The sequence below is a fragment of the Phyllopteryx taeniolatus genome, chromosome 19 (assembly GCF_024500385.1).
Source record: "Phyllopteryx taeniolatus isolate TA_2022b chromosome 19, UOR_Ptae_1.2, whole genome shotgun sequence".
NCBI lineage: Eukaryota > Metazoa > Chordata > Actinopteri > Syngnathiformes > Syngnathidae > Phyllopteryx > Phyllopteryx taeniolatus.
This window is the reverse complement of record NC_084520.1, coordinates 5,166,715-5,186,214: the sequence shown is the minus strand read 5'-3', so window position 1 is coordinate 5,186,214 and position 19,500 is coordinate 5,166,715. Positions and strand designations below refer to the sequence as shown.

Sequence of the window (19,500 nt, the reverse complement as noted above, 5' to 3'; positions counted from 1 at the left end):
CACTGGAAGGACCACTTTCTAATACCGCATTTCGGCGCACACGATTATGACATTACATATACTACTACTACTACTACTAATAATAATAATAATAATAATAATAACAACAATAATATTACAATATGCGTGATCAATGCTAATGTAATATAAAATTAATAATAATGGTATGTAAAAGCAATTAAAATACATATACAGTACATAGAAAATCCGATTTTCAATTTTTCTCACAGTACTTGAGGGTATCATCTTGTCGTCACTAGGGAAGGATCAGGTGACGCTGCATCTTGACGCGGTGTGAATTTTGGTAATGATTTCGTTCGTTTATGTTAAACCCATTGAATGAATTAGAATATCCGCTTTTTACTACATTTCAGTATGGTTGTGTTGTTGTGAAGCGCCTCGGCTAAGGCTAAATGTAGCTTCTCATTCCACATTGCTACGTTAGTGTGTGTTTAGCTAACTGCGCGGCGCTTTATGAACTGCTTGCTGCCTGTGCTCTTTGTTGTCGAATCATAAGATAACAGAATGAGCGATTTTGGAAGTGGGATCTAGTATCCATGCTGCTTTTAATTGTTATGGTAATTTCCTGCCAAATGCACTACAGGTAAGATAACATTTACGACATCCTGACCAACCTTTTGTTTATTTTTGTCTCACACATTGTTTGTTTGTTGTTGTTTTCTTCCAGTGATGGATTCTCAGAGCTCAAACCTGACCTGTGTCATATGTCTAGAGCACTTTCAAATTCCTGTCACCATCCTGTGTGGGCACTCATTCTGTCACAAGTGCATCACTGCCCATTGGGACACAAAACTCATTTCTGGTATTGGACCTTATTGTCCCATCTGCAATGAGAAGTTTGCCACCAGGCCCATCCTCAAGCGTAATGTGTCCTTGTCGCTCCTGATCGAATCTGCGAACAGCAACACCGGCCCGTCCTGCAAAGACTGCGGCAGGGAGGAAGGTGGATCAATGCTTTGTGCTCATCATCATAAGCCTTTAGTTTATTACTGCAAGCGGGATAACATGTCAGTGTGCTGCGAGTGTGCCATCAGAGAGTGCAAGAACCACGACAAGGACTTGTTGGAGACAGAAAAGAAAAAACAAAAGGTACACACTTAACATTTTCCAGTCCACCCATGTGTCATAGTGCTGAACACAATTGTCTCACAGTTGAGTGTTTTTTCTTCCTCCCATGTTTCAAAATCATGCTATTATTACTATCCATCCATTTTCTATACTGCTCATCCTCATTAGGTTTGCAGTTAGCTGGAGCCTAACTTTGGGCGAGAGGCTGCGTAAACCCTGCACTGGTCGCCAGCCAATTGCAGGGCACATGTAGCCCAATAACCATTTGCACCTATGGACAGTTTAGCGTCTTTAATTACCCTAAAATGCATGTTTTTGCAAGGTGGGAGGAAACTGGAGTAACCCGAAGAAACAGGGAGCACGTGCAAAGTCCACACAGGAAGGCTGGAGCCGAGATTCGAACCTAAAAACTCTTGAGGCAGATACGCTAACCAGGTCACCGCGCGGCCCTAAAAACATGCATGTTCGGTTAACTGAAGACTCCAAATTGTCCATTGGTGTGACGGGTCTATGCAATCTGCAATCGGCTACCCACCTTTTCATCAAGTGAGATGGCAAATAAGTTATCCACTGGAGTGATTGTTACAATGTACCTAATGTATTGAGTAATCCAGTGCTTTCTGCGGCATTGCAGCAAAGGTTTTACTTACTATTACTCGTGCACTCACTGTAGTAGTCTCGCCACGCTGTACTATTTGCATATCTGTTGTTGTTGACCAATACTGGCCACTCATGCCAGAGTCGCATCTGCTCCACTTGCACACTGACTGAGGAGTATCTGCAACATTTGCACAATCAGCAATGTACCAGATTATCGCACTACTAGTCACTTTAAACTGCATACATTCCTTGAAGTCAAGGCGCCCTTTGCACAATGATCATTGCACCAGACTATTGCTATATTAGTCATTCAAACTGCTCTAAGTGCTAGAGGACTCTGCATCTTTTTGCACAATTGTCCACAAAAAAAAAATAAATATATATATATATATATATATTTGTACTGGCATTACCAGATAACTAGGAAACCTTTATTGCTCAGTGACTGTTTTTGTCAATGTCTTTATGTCTCAAATGTGTTCTCTGTCAATTGACTGTCTGTTGTCGTACTAGAGCGGCTCCAACTACCGGAGACAAATTCCTTGTGTGTTTTTTGGACATACTGGGCAAATAAAGATGATTCTGATTCTTTCTCGGCATTCACTCATTTCTGGGGGAATAAGTAGCTATGCACAAGAAATATTGTAACTCACTTTGTTGTGTTTTTTTTTGGCACAGCTTTTACTGGAGAAGAAGAATGAGGAGGTGGCGAAACTCAATGAAGAAACCAAGCAAAGTATTTACCACCTAACTGAAAATATCAGCCAAGCTAAGGTAATTACTTACTTTCTATCCTCAGTTTCTTCATAATAGCTCATCCTACATTTTAGTAGCATTACACATCATTTTAATTAGGCATATGGGGAAAAAAATGTGTCGATCACAAATGTTAGCAAAAATCATGATTAACTGCACAACTTGGGAATTTATAATTGGCATATTAAACCATCAATTTAATGCAAGGAATTTCACTTGAATGAATCATACAGTAAATATTAGGGGGAACCCGATTTAAAAAAAAAAAAACAACAACTCATTAATTAGAGGCTTGCTTTGTAATTAAATAGTCATTTTTATTGATTAGAAATGTTTGACACAAGAAACAATGTTTTTTGACTCGGATACATTTTGGAACTTAAAGGAGAAATGATTTTTTTTTTAACAATAGCACAGAGAGAGAGTGGAAACTTTGTAGTGGAGAAGTAGAGATGCAAACTTGATGCGAACTTCTCTCCTGTGAGGCAGATGTACTAACCACTATACCCACAGTGAAGCTTTATGTAATCCTATATCATTTTGTGGTTTGTGAACGTCCATAACATTCCATCATATTGGCAAAATCACAAGAAATGCGTCACTGTGAAAATACGTTTGGTACTCGTGTGAAGCTGTCAATCTTCAAAGCTCTATAAATGAAGCACATCAACTGGTCTTTTATAATGTTTGTGTTGTTTTTCAATAACCAGGAGACGATGCAGCAGACATCCAGTCGGGTCACAGCCAAGTTTTCCACCCTGTTAAAAGTACTGGCTGAGCGGCAGGAGGCCACCGAGCGCTTCATGGAGCAGCAGAAAGAGGCGGCCATCTCTGAGGCAACGGCGCGTCTCTCTGAGCTGGAGGAGAGCGCCAAGAAGCTGCGAGCGAGCCAGGATAAGATAGCAGCTCTTCACGACCTCTCAGATACAGACCTCATCAAGGTTTGGAATGGCCTCACTTTTCACTGCCATTTGTTGGGGTGCTTGAATGTCGCTTTACTGCGTTTTTTGGTCTCTTGTTCATCACAGGCAGAACTCTCTTAATTGATGTACCGCACTGTAGATTCATTCACTCCATAATGGCGTGCCACAGATGCAAAACTTCTGCACTCTTTGATCATATCTAAAAGTTTCACTTTTTCGCTGATTGGTCATCATCTTCTTCTTCCTCTTGGGCGCCCCGGAGGAAGCTTTCGGAGGGGCACAGCTATTAGGCGGCATTGTAAGGGCTTAACTAATCAAAAAAAGTTATCACGAACACAACACTAAGATACAGTATGCGAGACAGTCAACAGCGTGGACGAGACTGGCGAGACACAACAAGGGAAGATGCTGGGTGAGGCTAGCGATGATGCTCAGCTAATCAGCTCATGGGATAAATCCACTCGTGTTCTCATTAGTCGATGCCGTGCCGGGAACCAATCACGTGCCTTGTATGAGTGCCCGTGGTATGTACAGTACAGTACAGGCATGTATGTACAAAGCCTCTCAGTCAACTCATCTGTTTGTATGGCATGCATGGAAACCTTCTCTCTCGTGCATCAACATGAAACAACGCGTCTTTCCGCAATATGGCTGCTGATATGGCTGTATTTTTTCATTTTTTGATGAATTATTTTTTTTTTTATGAATATTTTGGAAAAACCCGCAAAGCACTGAAGCCACAAAACATGAAGCGCGAAGTGGCGAGGGAACACTGTCTATAGAAATTTGAAATGAGAAAATAACCAAGACTAATCACTTATTTTTCCTATTGGGAGAAATCATGGCGTTCTAATAGTGTGGGGTCCATTTTGAACATAACAACGACAAATATGGTCCCTGTTCTGATAAACAACACAAAAACGGGTTTGTTGTGCTCGACTCATCATATTTTGGACCATCTCAGCTGACTTCAGGTAATAAGCTGTGTACAACCTGAATTGGTCATCAGTTACACCGGTCCACAAATTTAGAGACTTCATTAAACCTGACATGAATGTTCTGACACTGGGGGAGTACCCTCGTAAGCACAAAGAAAACATGGAAACTCCACACAGAAAGCCGATCAAATCGGCATTCGTTGAGCATTAAATAACCTTTAGATTATCCATCCATCCATTTTCTGTACCGCTTTATCGTCACAAGGGTCGTGGGCGTGCTGGAGCCTATCCCAGCTATCTTTGGGCGAGAGGGGGGTACACCCTGAACTGGTCGCTAGCCAATCGCAGGGTACACATTCACACCTAAGGGCAATTTAGAGTCTTCAATCAATCTACCATGCATGTTTTTGGGATGTGGGAGGAAACCGGAGTGCCTGGAGGGGAGAACATGCAAACTCCACACAGGCGGGGCCGGGATTTGAACCCCGGTTCTCAGAACTGTGAGGCAGATGTGCTAACCAGTCGTCCAGCGTGCCGCCACCTTTAGACTAAATTGTCAATAATATTAATAGTGTTGAATGAGTTGCATTTCTGTTTTAAACGTCACATACTTGTAATGAAGTCATCAAACACCAAAGAATAAACTCTCTTTATATTCTTCTCTTCTGATAGGAATCAATGCTCATAGAAGTTCCACGCCTGAAGAAAATTCCCTCGGACTTGACGCCCCACCTGCAGGATCGATTAAGTGGCATCACAGAAGTCCTGACCCGAATATCCAAGCTGGTGGTTGAGGACCTCGAAAGAGCTGTCTGCACCGTTGTGGGTCAGGACATCGAAGGTAAGCCCCGAGTATTCGACCTCCCCCCTTCTTCTCTCCTCTGTCTTGTTGTCTGTGTGTTCTCATGGCTCTCGTCATTTTCCGCTAGGTTCTCCTCAGGAGAAGAGACCCATTCTGGCTGTGGTTCCCAGTTCAGCTGCTCCGTGCTACCCTGGCGGGAAGGAGGGCCTCAGTGCTTGTAAGTCTTTTCTTGAATTTCTACTTATGAGTGAAACAATTATTTTGTTAAATGCAGTGAAAATAATAAGAAGCATATCAACTCTAATACAATGGAAGCACAACAATGGGACATACCTGAGCCACGTATAATTCAGAATTCGGCCAAAGTTTTCGGGAAAATCCTTCTTTGAAGTCAAACTAACTCTGACTTTTACCCGCTTACCTCTTTACTTTAGCTTACCTCATGAGACGTCAGGTTAGCGAGCATCAATTGGATTAACCCTGTTTTGTTTTTTCTGGCCAGAAGTCACTTTATTGAGCAACCTTTACGGCCCCTCTAGCCACTATCTTTCAAAACAATGACTAGCAACAAACCTAGTAGCCTAGTTTTGTGGTATTATTCCAGACGTCTGGAGAGTATATCCTCCAGAGTAAAAGATCATACAATGCAAATAAAATTTGCAACAGTTAAAACATGCAATACATGCATAAAATGAAACATAGTAGAATGTAGCTTGTAGCTATGCATACATCCTGTTTAGGCTTATTTCTAATTATTTTACTTTTCAAGTACAGTAAATTTTTTAAGTACAATTCCGTTGTATTGAACAATAAAAAACTGTTTTGTTTTCAATCATTTATTTAAGTATGTTTTATTTAACTATTATAATTGATTCATTATTGAAATTTTTGGTTTGGTTTGGTTTTTCCTTTTTTGCCTTTATTTAAGCGCAGTGTTCAAACTGCAACATTTTACAATGGTTTGATAGCTGAAATGAAATAAAGCTGAAAAAAAAAAATAATCTTGTTGTTCTCTTTCATAACGCTATTTGTCAAAATCCGATCCGCCAATCAGAAAATCCTGCAGAAAGGTTTTGCATTTTGGCTCTTAATGTATTTTTTAGGCATAAAACCTCTGCCTCATTTTTGAAGAACACTTAGGCCTACTACGCTACTGTTGGCCATTAGGGTGGTACTTTATTGAGGTGGTACTTAGCTTAAAAAGTTTGAAGCAGGCACATCATCAGTTGTGACATCATAATTGAATGATGGCTCGCTCACAGACATTTTAGGACATAGGCAGATAACAGCTTGAAAATATTTTCTTGGTTGTTAATGTTGACATCTGATACGGGGGAAGGCACTCCATAGAATCAACTAATTGTAGACAATTTTTTTTAAATGTACATAATGTATCCCCTTCAAGACCTGTGATGAGTAAAACCATGAATTTCCTGTTTCCTTCGCTCCAGACAGTTGCTCCCTGACATTTGACCCCAGCACAGCCAATGGCAATTTGGTTTTGTCCCAAGAGAACCGGAGAGCGCAGCACCTGACTTCGGGTCTGCGGCCAGTGGAAGAACACGAATCCCGCTTTGATTACACCTGGCAGGTGCTATGCAGCCAGGGCTTCAAACAAGGCCAGCACTACTGGGAGATGGAGGTCTCCAAGCCTTGGGTCTATCTGGGGGTATGTGCTGCCTTTCCATATTTCATGGTGATCAGACATACATACATAAATGCCTATGATTTGAGATGGGGGCAGCATAGTAATGCACTGTTAAGCACATCTGCTTCACAGTTGAGAGGTCTTGGGTTTGAATCTCAGCCCTGGTTTGTATTTTCTCACTGTACTTGCGTGGGTACTCCAGCTTCCTCCGACATTCATCCAAAAATGGCAAAGTTAGTTTAATGAAGACTGAATTGTCCGATAGTGTGAATGGTTGTTGTTTTTTTTATGTGCCATGCAATTGGCTGGTGACCAGTCCAGGTATACCTTATATTTATTTTTTTTCTTTGTTTTCCAGTGTACCTACACTGATGGATTTTAGCGTGAAATAAAGGTTACAAATGTCAAAGTGGCCTTTGAAGCCTTCAGTTTTTCTGCATGTGCCCCGTGGGGAGGTGGGGATTAGAACACCTTTTACATAAAACCTTACCATTTATATTACGTTATTTAAGTAATGCTAACATGAGCAACCTAGCATTGTGACAAAAGTAATGGTGAGAACATGTGACCAGGCCACAGGCCAAATCCTTCTATTTGTCAAAAGTTGATGCAGTTCTTGGAGGTGTCTCCAAAGTTGTCGCCTCCATTGATTACAAAGGCCAAAAGGAGCACCTCCTCAATTGGGACACTCAGCATGTCCGGACGACAACTGGTTAGCTGAGCAGACATTCTTCTCCTGTCCTCCTCAGGTCACCTACAACACCATCCCCAGGAAAGAGAAGGGTCGGAAGTCCATACTGGGTATGAACGAACTGTCCTGGAGCTTGCAGCTGGACGAGAAGCAGCTCAACGCCTGGCACAACGGCCGCAAGGAGACCCTGGTCGGATCTTCTCAGCACGGCCGCATCGGCGTTCTGCTGGACTACGAGGCGGGAACGCTCACCTTCTACGGAGATGGACACGTCAGGCTGCATGCCTTCCACTGTGCCTTCACCCAGGAGCTCTTCCCTGCTTGCTGGATAGGAGAGGGTGTCAGCATCACACTATGCTCCACATGAGTGTGCAGAACCTCATCGTTCTGCTTTTTATTTAAACTGAGACATTTATTACAAATGTCTTAAATTGTAGACGAAAAACAGTGGGGGAATTGATTGATCAGTCAAAAATGTGTAAAAATACACTGCTATTTATAAAAATGATCAAATTTACATTTTATTGAGTAAAATAAGTACATTTTATCCCCAAGGAAAACACAAGTTAGTATCTGTTTGCATCTTGATTTTGGCCCACTCCTCTTTACAGAAGCTCTCTGAACTAAATCCTTCACTTGTTTGTCAGGTTTGAAAAGTGACGAGGTCACTCCATGACCTTAAAATTATAATTCTTGAGTTGATCTACTTCTTTGTTGCCCTGGCAGTATGTTTTAGATGCTGGAAGATCCATGAGTACGCCTCCATTTATTGGTCCCTCAATGCGGTGAAGTCGCCCTGTATGACAAGTTGAGAGGATGAGTATTTGTAATTGTTAATTGTGCAAAACTAGTGGCACATTAACACTAGCCTGTCCATCTGTGGGAATGTGAGAAATCTGGCTCAGTGTTAGGGTATCAAATACTCAATTCAATTTCTTGAGGCGTGTCCACATGAATTTTAACTTTTTTTTTTCTTCCAATTTAAGCGTAACTCCTTTTTAAACTTTTTAAAAAATATGCAAAGTAAGCGCTGTTACACACTCATTTGACTGCTTTTTTACTTTCAAGCCATCCGATGTGGAGATTCACAGGAACCCAAAATCACATTCCACTGTGTCACTTTTTACAAATTATTTTGTGTTTGCGGCAGTAATCCTTTGATTCACCTGTACATTCAGGGACATCTGGCTGTAATTGGTTTATGAAAGAAGCATTATGTAATGTATATACATCACTCCTTGTGAAGTGTAACATGACTTGGAATGTTTTTTTTTGTTTTTTTTTTCAGGCTTGCATCTTTAAATTGTCATTCGGTATTTGGTGAATTTACAGGTACATCTCAATAAATTAGATGTGTCGAAAACCTTAATTAGGTAGTTCAATTGAAAAAGTGAAACTCAAAGAGATACATGACAGATATTTCATGATTTATAAATAATTATATGTATAATTTTGATGATTATAGGTTACAGCAAACAAAACCCCAGAATTCACCATCTATAAAAACTATTATGTAACAATCAAGAAACAATGACAATAATTCTTAATTTAGAAATTAAGCAGGAATTTGCCTTCTGAAAAGTACTTTCCAAAGTGTTGAATGATTAACAATGACAATCTTTTATTTAGAAATTAGGCAGAAATTTGCATTTGAAAAGTATTTCCCCAAGTGTTTAATGACTATATAATAATAAATTAACTTCTCTACCATATTCTAATTTATTGAGATGCACCATTATATATATATGTGTGTGTGACAGAAGAGAACAGCACAGTGTGTGTGTGTGTGTGTGTGTGTGAGAGACAGAAGAGAACAGCACAGTATTCAAAGCTTTGGCCAAACTGAAGCACAACCATCCCTGCTATTGTGTTTCAGTCATGGGAGGACTTCTGTGCAGTTTGTAAATCAACATCCATCATGTGAGACAAAATTAAAAACAAATTTGTTTACACATGAAACAAGATCCTTTTAATAAATGCCTATTGGTTGCATTAGCCGTTGTTAATAAATATAAAGCTTCATCATACTTTCAGCCATGCCTGAGCAAGCAAGAGCCCCAGGCTCAGCGCCAAAAAAAAATATAATAACAACCGGCCACACCTATCATACAGTACATAGTTACTTTAGTAGGAAGTACAGGAGATCTCAAACAAAAGACTTAAAATCTGACTTGAGACTTTTCTATCATGGTTATGTCTAACATGCAGTGAGTCTACAGGCCTGTGTTTTGTCAACTGTCAAAAAACTGGTGACTTTTGCGCGACATAACACAATCCATTCTGTCTGTGTAAACTGCTCTGACCCACCTTTTACTGTCTGATCTTAATCCTGGATCAGGGACTCACTGCTGGACTCTAATCTATGCAGTCCTCTCATCCAGCGCAATGTGTCAAAGCAGACGGGATGCCTTGTACACCCTGCTAAGTGTGACAAGCTATATATTATCTCCAAAATATATACAGTGAAATGGTAGAAAAATAAATTACTTCATTTAGCTCACTGGATAGATTCACAGAGCAATGTGTAACATAAGCTCAAGTCATAGCTGAATGTTAGTTGTACTGTACAGTACAACATTACATAAATCACAGCAAAGCTAAATAAAGCATAGAGGGAATCTTGCAACACTCTCAAGACATTAATAATATGAAATAATACCCTCTCTCATTGATTGCTCTTTTGAGCCAGTATTAATTTAGTGAAAATTTCATCCAAAGGGTATGTGATGTCATGTTATGCATGTCGTGGAATGAGTAGTTGAGAATGTGTTTCAGAAGACAAAAAAAGAGGGAATGATAATAAATTACAATGGATGTCATGGTGGTCCATGTAGAAGAGGTTCACGGAGGGGAAGGAAATAAAGCAGGCCTACTGGTTCTTCTTGTCTTCTGGAGGAGAGTAGGGGGGAGGCTTGTCCTACACACACAGACAGACAGACACACAAAAATACATAATTACAAATACTGTATGAAGCAGGAGATCAGAGATACAGTGATATCCCAATTTTCTCATTAAAAGGGGTAATATTAGAGAAAAGTTACTTTTAAATTGCTAGTTAACATATAGTTGGGTATCTGGAGGGCCTATACTACCAAGTAAATCCTTTGTTTTCTGGACATTTCTGAGTATGTGTCTGAGCGAGCCATTCTGAATTTTGCTGAATTGTGATGTCACAATTAGACTAATTCATATAAGAACTTTGTTAAACTTCGTTTCTTTGCCCATGACATGACATGGACAAAGATCCAGAGCCACTTTCATAAGGTAAGCAGAGCTTCATTGTTTTCTTGAATGCACAGAATAGCATTAGCTAACAGCGTTAGCTTCTGATAAGCGGCACATACTCGTTTACTAGATGTTTTTGATGCAGTGGGGCTGGTGTGGTATTTATTTGTTCAGTGATGTGTCCTTGTGCCACACACAGTTGAGTAAGTGCTGGCTCCATGAGTAAACATGCTTGTATTGTCTTTATGAGAGTAAATATTACTAGGGACCAAATGATTACTCGGTCGGCTGATTTTATCAGCCTCTTTCAAACTAATCATAATCGGCCGGAGTTTTGCCGAAATATACTTACTTCCCCATGAAACAATAAACGCTGTTCAGCGTTAGTCTCACTCATAATTATGTCCTTGCCTCGTTTGTCCACTCGATGGAGCTCTGACTCCATTTAATGCAATAAGCATCTTTCCTAAAACAATGACGTGTTGTCCCAGTTATCGCATGGCCATCCGACAACTTGGCCATTATTTACAACAGCAATGGCGGAATACCAGGTTACAATTCCTGCTTGTCACTGTCAGCAACAAGTGGAAATGGACAAAAGTATATAACACGTTCTTAAATCCACTGCATATAACAGGAGAAAGTTTCAGTGTTTGCATGACTGTGAACACACATTTCTTCACGGGAAACTTTTTTTTAAACGAATGAGAAAAGGATTGGCTTCTTTTTCAGTTTAACTCTCTCTTTGTACATCATATATTTAAAATGCATGTTTTGACATCTGAGAAAGTCATCACTCCATGGCAAAGAAAAAACAATGGGTTAGAAGAAATGTGATATAACATGACAGGGCATCCTTCATAAATCCTGTTTCGCCAGTAACTGCATTCATTATGTTGCTTATATACTGTACAGTATACTTTTATAGCCCAAATCTAAACATAAATTCATCACTTAATGCATATTTGCATGTTTCTGTACCTGAAAAATCATCTGTTGTAAAGTTAACCAAATACTTAAGAATACAGTATTGTAAAACAGTCAAATGTTCTGCCTGTCATTCCTGTCTTTTTTGTTCATTGAAATGGGGAAAGATGATCTGAGATAAAGTGCTTTCCGTTAGGAGCATAAATTCATAAATTTAACTCTCTTAAGGCACTTCTGTATAATATACTCTAGTTCCTTAAAGAACTAACGGGGTCCCTATTTTTCCAACTCCAGAAAGTACCCAGCGATGCCTTGAGGTAAGGACGCCACTATTTGGGGAAATATGGAGTGCTCAAACATCAGCGAGGAGTTTCACTGTTATGAGAGATTTACCTCTGGCAGGTACACATGTGTAGGCGGCAGCGTGGAACAGTTAGCAGCACTGGCTGCTGCTTCAGCTGCTTTCGCCTCAGCTGGAAACAGAAGGAAAAAGTAGCACCAGTGAAATTGAATGCCACTTGGTGTACAGCACAGTAGTGCCAGGCACTCACCTGCAGCTGAAGAGGCGACTTCAGGGTCACGTGGGGGCTGCCTGGGCTGCTGACCCAGAGCAGATGAATACGGAGGTGGAGCCATGTAGGCTGCAGCGCTATCAAATGCTGGAGGGTTGGGGTAGAAGCCGTCTTCATGGTGTCGTAAATAGGTGGTTAGCGAGAAATCACTCAGATACTCCGTTTTTTTTCCTTTATTTTCTCAGAGAAGCTACCTACCTGGAGCAGGCGCGTTGGGGTAGCCGTAGCCAGGTGGGGGTCCGGCGGGATATGCCCCATTAGAAGGGGGAGGCGGGTAAGCATAGGCCCCGTTAGCCATGAAAGGGCATTCACCAAACCCTGGAGTGACAGGTTGACCTCTGGAAACTGAAGGACACAAAGCATGATCGAGGTCTATATTATGTCTTTTATTCTGGCTCGATTCCAGTTTTTAAATGTAAACAAGCCAAAAGGAAGAGTGTACACGCTATGGTTAGTATTTGGTCAAGTTGGCAGAAGAAAGGGAAAACACAGCATTTCCTCAACTAGTAGCCCCGCTCTAATAGAGGCCCTGTTTCAATGAATTGCCAGGTGAGTTGTTTATAAACAACAAGGTACAGTAAACCCTCGTTTATCGCTTTATCAGGGGTGAAGTTCAGGACTACCCTTCCAATAGGTGAAATCAAGGAAGTGGCGACCTTTCTTTTTTTTAAAATATATATTAAAGCAAGTCATTGATGGTGTAGTGGTACACTCGCCTGACTTTGGTGCAGGCAGCGTAGGTTCAGTTCCCACTCAGTGACGTTGTGAATGTGAGTGCGAATGGTTGTCCGTGTCTATATGTGCCCTGCGACTGACTGGCAACCAGTTCAGGGTGTAGTCCGCCTTTCGCCCGAAGTCAGCTGGGATAGGCTCCAGCGTCCCGCGACCCTAACCAGGATACGGGGTGTTGAAAATGGATGGATGGATATATTAAAGCTGGCGGCATGGTGGACGACTGGTTAGAGCGTCAGCCTCACAGTTCTGCGGACCGGGGTTCAATCCCCGGCCCCGCCTGTGTGGAGTTTGCATGTTCTCCCCGTGCCTGCATGGGTTTTCACCAGGCACTCCTGTTTCCTCCCACATCCCAAAAACATGAATGAATTGGAGACTCTAAAATTGCCCGTAGGTGTGAATGTGAGTGCGAATGATTGTTTGTTTCTATGTGCCCTGCGATTGGCTGGCAACCAGTTCAGGGTGTACCCCGCCTCCTGCCCGATGATAGCTGGGATAGGCTCCAGCACGCCCGCGACCCTAGTGAGAAGAAGCGGCTCAGAAAATGGATGGATGAATGGATATTAAAGCTGTATGAATCACCCCAGTCCCACACATATTAAATTTTTCCTTCTCTTTTATTAACCTCTACCACACTCTTCTCAACATTTCCTCCACTTTTCCTCTTTCTCTTAATCACTTTTCATACTCTTAAACATATATAATACTAACAATATATAAACTTCTATAAGGGTACTCACCATTGAAACTGAAGGTGATGCTGATTTTAAATGTACTTCGCAGCCAAGAAAAGGATTACAGCTATTACTCTTATATTATTTCATCCTTTTTTATGTATCGGAACGAACATTCATTTATGCCTTCATGGCTGCCGACAGCTGCAAACCTTTTTTTGTTCTCCCTTCCTTCAACAGGTCGAGAAGTTGCATCGGTTCAGCTAGTTAGCTGCTACCATCTTTCTCTGCCACTAACTGCGTACCTTTAGGAGGCACAGAACGTTTGGGCGACATCGCAGAACTTGAAACAAAGTATTCCAATGATACACGATTAGACGTTAGTCTATTTCTTTCACATTTATTGACAAAGTAAGGAAACGCCGTTATAATAGATGCCAAAATAAAGCAGTCACCTCTCCCGTCCCAGCACGAAGTGATGCGTTCAGTAATTTAATGATTTAGGCTGGAAAATGCTTATTTTCCCACACCAGTTAAAAAATATAAAGAAATCCCATGATGTCGAATTATCAGCAATATAAATATGATTTTGAAAATCTGCGATGCACTGAATCCACAATAGGTGAACTGGGATATAGCGAGAAATTACTGTACCTAATTTCTAATAAACACCTCACAATAGCAGGTAGGGTCCTCTTTTGAGTCCTCTTAAAAATGTTGTTACAATTAAACTTTGCATTCTCACCCTGAGTGGCAACCTGCAACATGTATTGTCCGAACTCAATGGCTCCACCTGCAGTAAAGACAAGCTTAAAGCTTGTGCTGCCTTCCCAGCTACCTAAACAGAAAGAACACCAACACAGAATGAATACAATAATCTTACAACTAATACAACATTTTGCCAGTCACTATAAAACTGACCTCCTGGTTCCGCACTGATGGTTCCCTTGATGTAATTTGCTCCCATTACAGGTTGTTTGACCTCACAACCCTTCATCAAATAGAAAGGCATCATAAAGGACCTGAGTGCATCTCGACCTTTGGCCACAAAGATCACCTGCAATAGAAGAGAGAAAATATTTCCATCAGTTCAACACTATTTAGGATCCACATTGAGTGAAAACCTCCACTGAATTTGTAAGTTTGCTCACTTACAGACATTAACAGTCTCAAATTATTATGGTTGTCAATTATTGTAATGGACATCAGTCAAAAATGCATACAAATCCAATGATGTTATAAAATCTTGTGCAATTCAGTGAGTGAAATACGTATTTTAACAAAACATAAGTTAGTACTTGGTGGAGAAGTCCTTGCTGGCAAGCAGAGCGTCGGGTGAGAGTTTCTTGCAGATGGTCACCCAAAGTCCTTAAATACTTCACTTTTCTTGGCTGCCGTTTGGAAATTCAAAGCTTTAGCTCACTCCACAGGTTCTTTATTGGCTTGAGGTCTGGGGACTTATTAGGCCACTCAGTAACCTAATATGATTCTTCGTGGGCCAATTCTTTGTTGCCCCGGCCAAAGTTGTAACCTCAACCCGTCTTCAATGTTTTTGCTGAGGAGAGGATGTTTCATTCAAGAATTTACAAAACATGGTTCTGTTCATTGGCCCCTGAATGCTCTAAAGTTGTCCCGTACCCTCATATTTTGACCTCCATGCTTGACAGTGGGGATAGTGTTCATTGGTCATGCTCACATTTTCATCCTCCAAACACAGCGGGTCGAGTTCTTGCCACATAGCTCAAATTTGGTTTTATCTCACTGCGGCACTCTGTCCCAAGCCTTCACCGAGTCATTTAGATGTTCACTGGCAAACTTACGGTGGGCCTGTTCATGTGCCTTATTGAGCCGCGGCACCTTGCGAACACTGCAAGATTTTAGCCCATTACGATGTAGTGTGTTACCAACTGTTGACTGAAGTCCCAATTGCCCTAAGAGAAAAGATCCTGCTGTGTACTTTGAGGGTGCTCCCTTATCTTTCGCATGACCATCCTGACGCCACTAAGCAAGATCTTGCGTGGAGCGCCAGACCGAGGACATTTGATGGTCATTTTGTGTCTTCCACTTTCTAATAATGGCGCCAATAGTTGTCCCCTTCTCACCAAGCCTTTTTATAATGTTTTTTCTTGGGGATAGGCGAGTACCAATACCAGCCTTATTACAAGGTATCGGGTACTGGGTGCAAACTGCCAAGACCAGCCACCGATACGTGAGGCAAAAAGAAATATCTGACATCTGACATCGAGTATGTCCTCACCAGTACTTGGCGCTACACTGCGGCAGTTTGACACATTGGTGAATCATCATGTGCATCAGAAAGAAAGAAAGAAAGAAAGGTCTTTGTTTACAGTTAATGTCATTGTGTTAATTGAATTTTATGTATCAAAAATACCAGTTGTATTGGTACTCTGTATCTGTGATTACTCAAGAGTGAATATTCGTACTGGTATTGGTCCAAAAAAATGTGGTATCAAACATCCCTTGGTAACCCATTCCAGCCTTGTGCGAGTCTCTAATTGTGTATATTTTGATAGCTGACTGAGCAAACTTACAAATTTATAGTTTCCCCCCACTGTAATTGATTAATTCAACATACAATGTTCACCGTGGAGGATATGGATAGTGGACTTTACACCAATCTGATCGGCTTGATCGGTATTGGCCGATAATTTGCACTTTATGATGATCGGCTTTAATGTCATAATTCGCCGATCCGATCAATGACGTCATGATCGGCTCCGCAAAAGACATTTACTCCACGTCGCCATCGTGTACAGTATATTTGAATCCAAAAGCTAGTTTATTTTTAGCCATGTCGCATGTCTTTTGACGTAGTACTATAAATATCTGACCGCCAATAAAGTTATTTTTAAAAAAACATGGCGGTGTGGGACAGACAACATGTAATGCCTGGATCAGACTACAAGACAAATTTGGTCTTTCACGATTGCACTGTCAGACTACTACAATAAAATTCCGATACCACCACATCCCATCTTTTATGATCATTGGGCTTTAGCTTGTCAAGTCAAACACGACCAAATACACTAGTTACCATTGCGACGGCATCGCGACGTGTGTATTATAAGAACAAAATGGGGAAAAATGTGTGGTGGTGGTCACCGGTGCTCGGGAGATTACGTTCATTTAAGGACGGCGTGAGCTATGTTCACATACTTTTAATACAATACGGCTCGAAAGCAGGCAACAAAACGTTATGTAGCCTAGCAAGCTAGTGCTAGCACTAACTGTTAACTACGTAAACATGCCGCCGTTATGTCGAATCATGCTCTAAAGTTTCGGTGTCTGTGAAGTAATTTTTTCAGTAATTACAACAAAGTTATTAAATTTCAGTAAGTTAGCACCCATTATTTCTGTCATGCTGTAATGTTGGTTTGACCTGACTGATTAGAATACATGACCTGACAAGAGCAGTGATTTCCAACCTTTATGGAGCAAAGGCACATATTTTACAATTGGAAAATCTCACAGCACACCAACAAACAAAAATGTCACAAAAAGTATATACACAGTAATTACTGTACGTACCTCATAACATCTAATAGAAGTGCATTTATTTGTTCTGTCTGTCACTATGCCTCACTGGCATAAATAGAGGAACAAAGATAAATTATTTCGTTAATGGATAATTTTTTGACCAGTTAAGTAACATTTAATAACTTCCCACAGGTCACTGATGGTGTAGTGGTACACTCGCCTGACTTTGGTGCGGGCAGCGTGGGTTCAGTTCCCACTCAGTGACGGTGTGAATGTGAGTGCGAATGGTCGTCCGTGTCTATATGTGCCCTGCGACTGACTGGCGACCAGTTCAGGGTGTAGTCTGCCTTTCGCCCGAAGTCAGCTGGGATAGGCTCCAGCGTCCCGCGACCCTAACCAGGATAAGCGGTGTTAAAAATGGATGGATGGATGAATTTCCCACAGCACACCTGAAGATCGCTCATGGTACATTAATGTGCCACGGCACACAGGTTGGGAATCACTGGACTAGAGAATACTTTTGAAGATTTGAAGATACTCAGTATACAGTAGACTATACAGTAAATGAACAAGTCATTTAAATAGACACATTGCTCCATCTTGTGATCGGATCGGTGATTGGTTATCGTTTTTTCTAAGTCGTTGATCGGTGAGCAGCCCCAAAAATCTTGATCATGTAAACCCTAATGGATACGATATGGATAAGTGAAACTCTTTAAAAGACCATGTGTAAAACAGTTTGACCACTGCTTTAAACACATTTAAATGTCTTAAAACACATTTTAAACATATTTGAACACGCAAAAAAAAAAACACTAACATAAAATGTATGGAAAACACTGTACGTATTGTAGTGTTAGGTGGGATGGCGTGTGACTTCAGCGAGTTTGCGTGGATGTGTGGGCGTGAACTGTTGCTGACAAAAGCTACCGCATGAGTGTTCTCATTGTTTTTATGATTGGTTGTTTTTTACAGTACATATGAAAAGTGTATAGGCGACTTGGGCTCTCCTTTCCCACGTGGGAGGGCATTACAGTAAGTACACTGTAATAATAGCACATTAAAAAAACGACAAGGGATTTTCACAAGCAACAGTGGATACATGTCACCCCAAAAAAATTTAAATTTGTGATGTAGTGGAAGGGTTGGTGGACGGGTGGGGGGGGCACTGTACATACACATTTCCTCTCACCCTGTACGGAGTCAGGTAGATGCTGCCTTTCTTGCTCCTTCTGAAGGCCTCGGGTAGACCCTCCGTGTCGACGAAGACCAGCTCCACGTTGTCATGGTTCATCAAAACGCTATGACATTAACCCCCGTGAGCACAGCATTATTATTACATCATTGAACTCATACGGAGTTTTATATGCTTTATGTGGCATTACAATTGAGTTAGACTTCTAAAACACAGGTTGGAATTCTGAATTAAAAATGAGATGATATAATAGGGATTGTTGTGCAATTGTCAGCTGACCAAACACTGCCCATCACTTTACTTTTGAGTTCTGTAAAAGGATTTGTTTTACAAGCTATCAGCTAACAGGTCATACTAATCTGATTCCAGAACTGTTAAGGAGCTACTCTGTTGGGTTCTAGAAAAATCGACATTGACTTTATTTGTGCTTTGAAGCCTGCTATTATATTCTGACCCGTTATCACGGGCGTCAATATGCCATTAAGAACTACGTTTGCCTGTCTTCTTCTTAGTCATTGTGGTATCTGTATAGCTAGTCACTAATTTGTTTCTAACGCTTCATTTTGGGTATACAAACAATATAAGCCTAAAAGTACGCTGTTGACGTAAATGGTGCTGTCATGGGAAAACCTAAGCTAGCCGACGCTAAAATGCGTCATTCCAGGTACTGTAGTTCCTTCGAAGACTATTTTACGTGCGTATAATGAAACCGAAGTGTCATTATGGTAATAAAACATGATAGTTAATTGTATTATGTTAGCGGTCTTCGCTTCGCCGTTATACACGCCGTGGCTACCTTTCACTGTTGTTGATAATGACTCCGCCGGACTCCGAATGGTTCTGGTTTAGAGTCATGTCGACCGGCCTCGTCCTCCTCCTCCTCCTCACTCTCCGACAGCAAAGCCCACCAACGGGTGCGTTCCTCCGTCGCAATATTTAGCACAATACAGGCCTGGGTGCAGCCTCGGTACGCTTAAAACTAATGAGAAGCACGATTTTAAAGGTGTTTGAGCTGCTAACTTCGGTGCTGCACCTGCGCGTACGGAAGTCGTCGGAAACGCCGACACGTGACGCCGTAAATACGTCACTTTTTATTTATTTTTTTATTTTATTTTATTATTATTATTATCGTTATTTTTACACGTACCACTGGGGGGGGGGGGACACTTTGCTCTCAAGTACCACCATCATGACCAACATTAAGATACAGTAGTGTAGTAGGCCTAAAT

General features: G+C 41.2%; 2 protein-coding genes across 4 annotated transcripts; one reads left to right on the top strand and one right to left on the bottom strand.

Moving 5' to 3' along the window:
* The first annotated feature begins 239 nt into the window (after window positions 1-239).
* Window positions 240-9,397, top strand: trim65 (tripartite motif containing 65). 2 transcript variants are annotated; one of them, XM_061755702.1, is made up of 8 exons: window positions 240-304; window positions 689-1,110; window positions 2,368-2,463; window positions 3,156-3,386; window positions 4,979-5,147; window positions 5,236-5,325; window positions 6,560-6,777; window positions 7,506-9,397. In XM_061755702.1, exons 2-8 carry the CDS (start codon window positions 691-693, stop codon window positions 7,812-7,814), a joined length of 1,533 nt encoding a protein of 510 aa, XP_061611686.1. In that variant the 5' UTR covers window positions 240-304; window positions 689-690; the 3' UTR covers window positions 7,815-9,397. The 2 variants fall into 2 exon arrangements, with proteins under 2 accessions (XP_061611686.1, XP_061611684.1); XM_061755700.1 differs by having other exon boundaries at window positions 253-604.
* wbp2 (WW domain binding protein 2) lies at window positions 7,956-19,338 on the bottom strand. 2 transcript variants are annotated; one of them, XR_009785615.1, is made up of 9 exons: window positions 19,068-19,338; window positions 18,269-18,377; window positions 14,500-14,635; window positions 14,324-14,416; window positions 12,371-12,517; window positions 12,152-12,283; window positions 11,994-12,073; window positions 10,256-10,364; window positions 7,956-8,243 (listed from the first exon to the last, which is right to left on the bottom strand). XR_009785615.1 is itself a non-coding variant. In XM_061755711.1 (8 exons), exons 1-8 carry the CDS (start codon window positions 19,124-19,126, stop codon window positions 10,317-10,319), a joined length of 804 nt encoding a protein of 267 aa, XP_061611695.1. In that variant the 5' UTR covers window positions 19,127-19,338; the 3' UTR covers window positions 9,555-10,316. The 2 variants fall into 2 exon arrangements, 1 of the variants encoding a protein (XP_061611695.1); XM_061755711.1 differs by lacking the exon at window positions 7,956-8,243 and having other exon boundaries at window positions 9,555-10,364.
* Window positions 19,339-19,500: the final 162 nt, after the last annotated feature.

What these genes read in the sequence shown, in the direction of transcription:
- wbp2 (XM_061755711.1), bottom strand. Translation starts at nt 19,126, where the DNA reads ATGACTCTAAACCAGAACCATTCGGAGTCCGGCGGAGTCATTATCAAC. An exon ending in CATCAGTGCGGAACCAGGAG is followed by an intron (nt 14,417 to 14,499) that starts GTCAGTTTTATA and finishes CTTTCTGTTTAG; the next exon opens with GTAGCTGGGAAGGCAGCACA. An exon ending in CCCCAACGCGCCTGCTCCAG is followed by an intron (nt 12,284 to 12,370) that starts GTAGGTAGCTTC and finishes GACACCATGAAG; the next exon opens with ACGGCTTCTACCCCAACCCT.
- trim65 (XM_061755702.1), top strand. Translation starts at nt 691, where the DNA reads ATGGATTCTCAGAGCTCAAACCTGACCTGTGTCATATGTCTAGAGCAC. An exon ending in GAAGGAGGGCCTCAGTGCTT is followed by an intron (nt 5,326 to 6,559) that starts GTAAGTCTTTTC and finishes CCTTCGCTCCAG; the next exon opens with ACAGTTGCTCCCTGACATTT. An exon ending in AGCCTTGGGTCTATCTGGGG is followed by an intron (nt 6,778 to 7,505) that starts GTATGTGCTGCC and finishes TGTCCTCCTCAG; the next exon opens with GTCACCTACAACACCATCCC.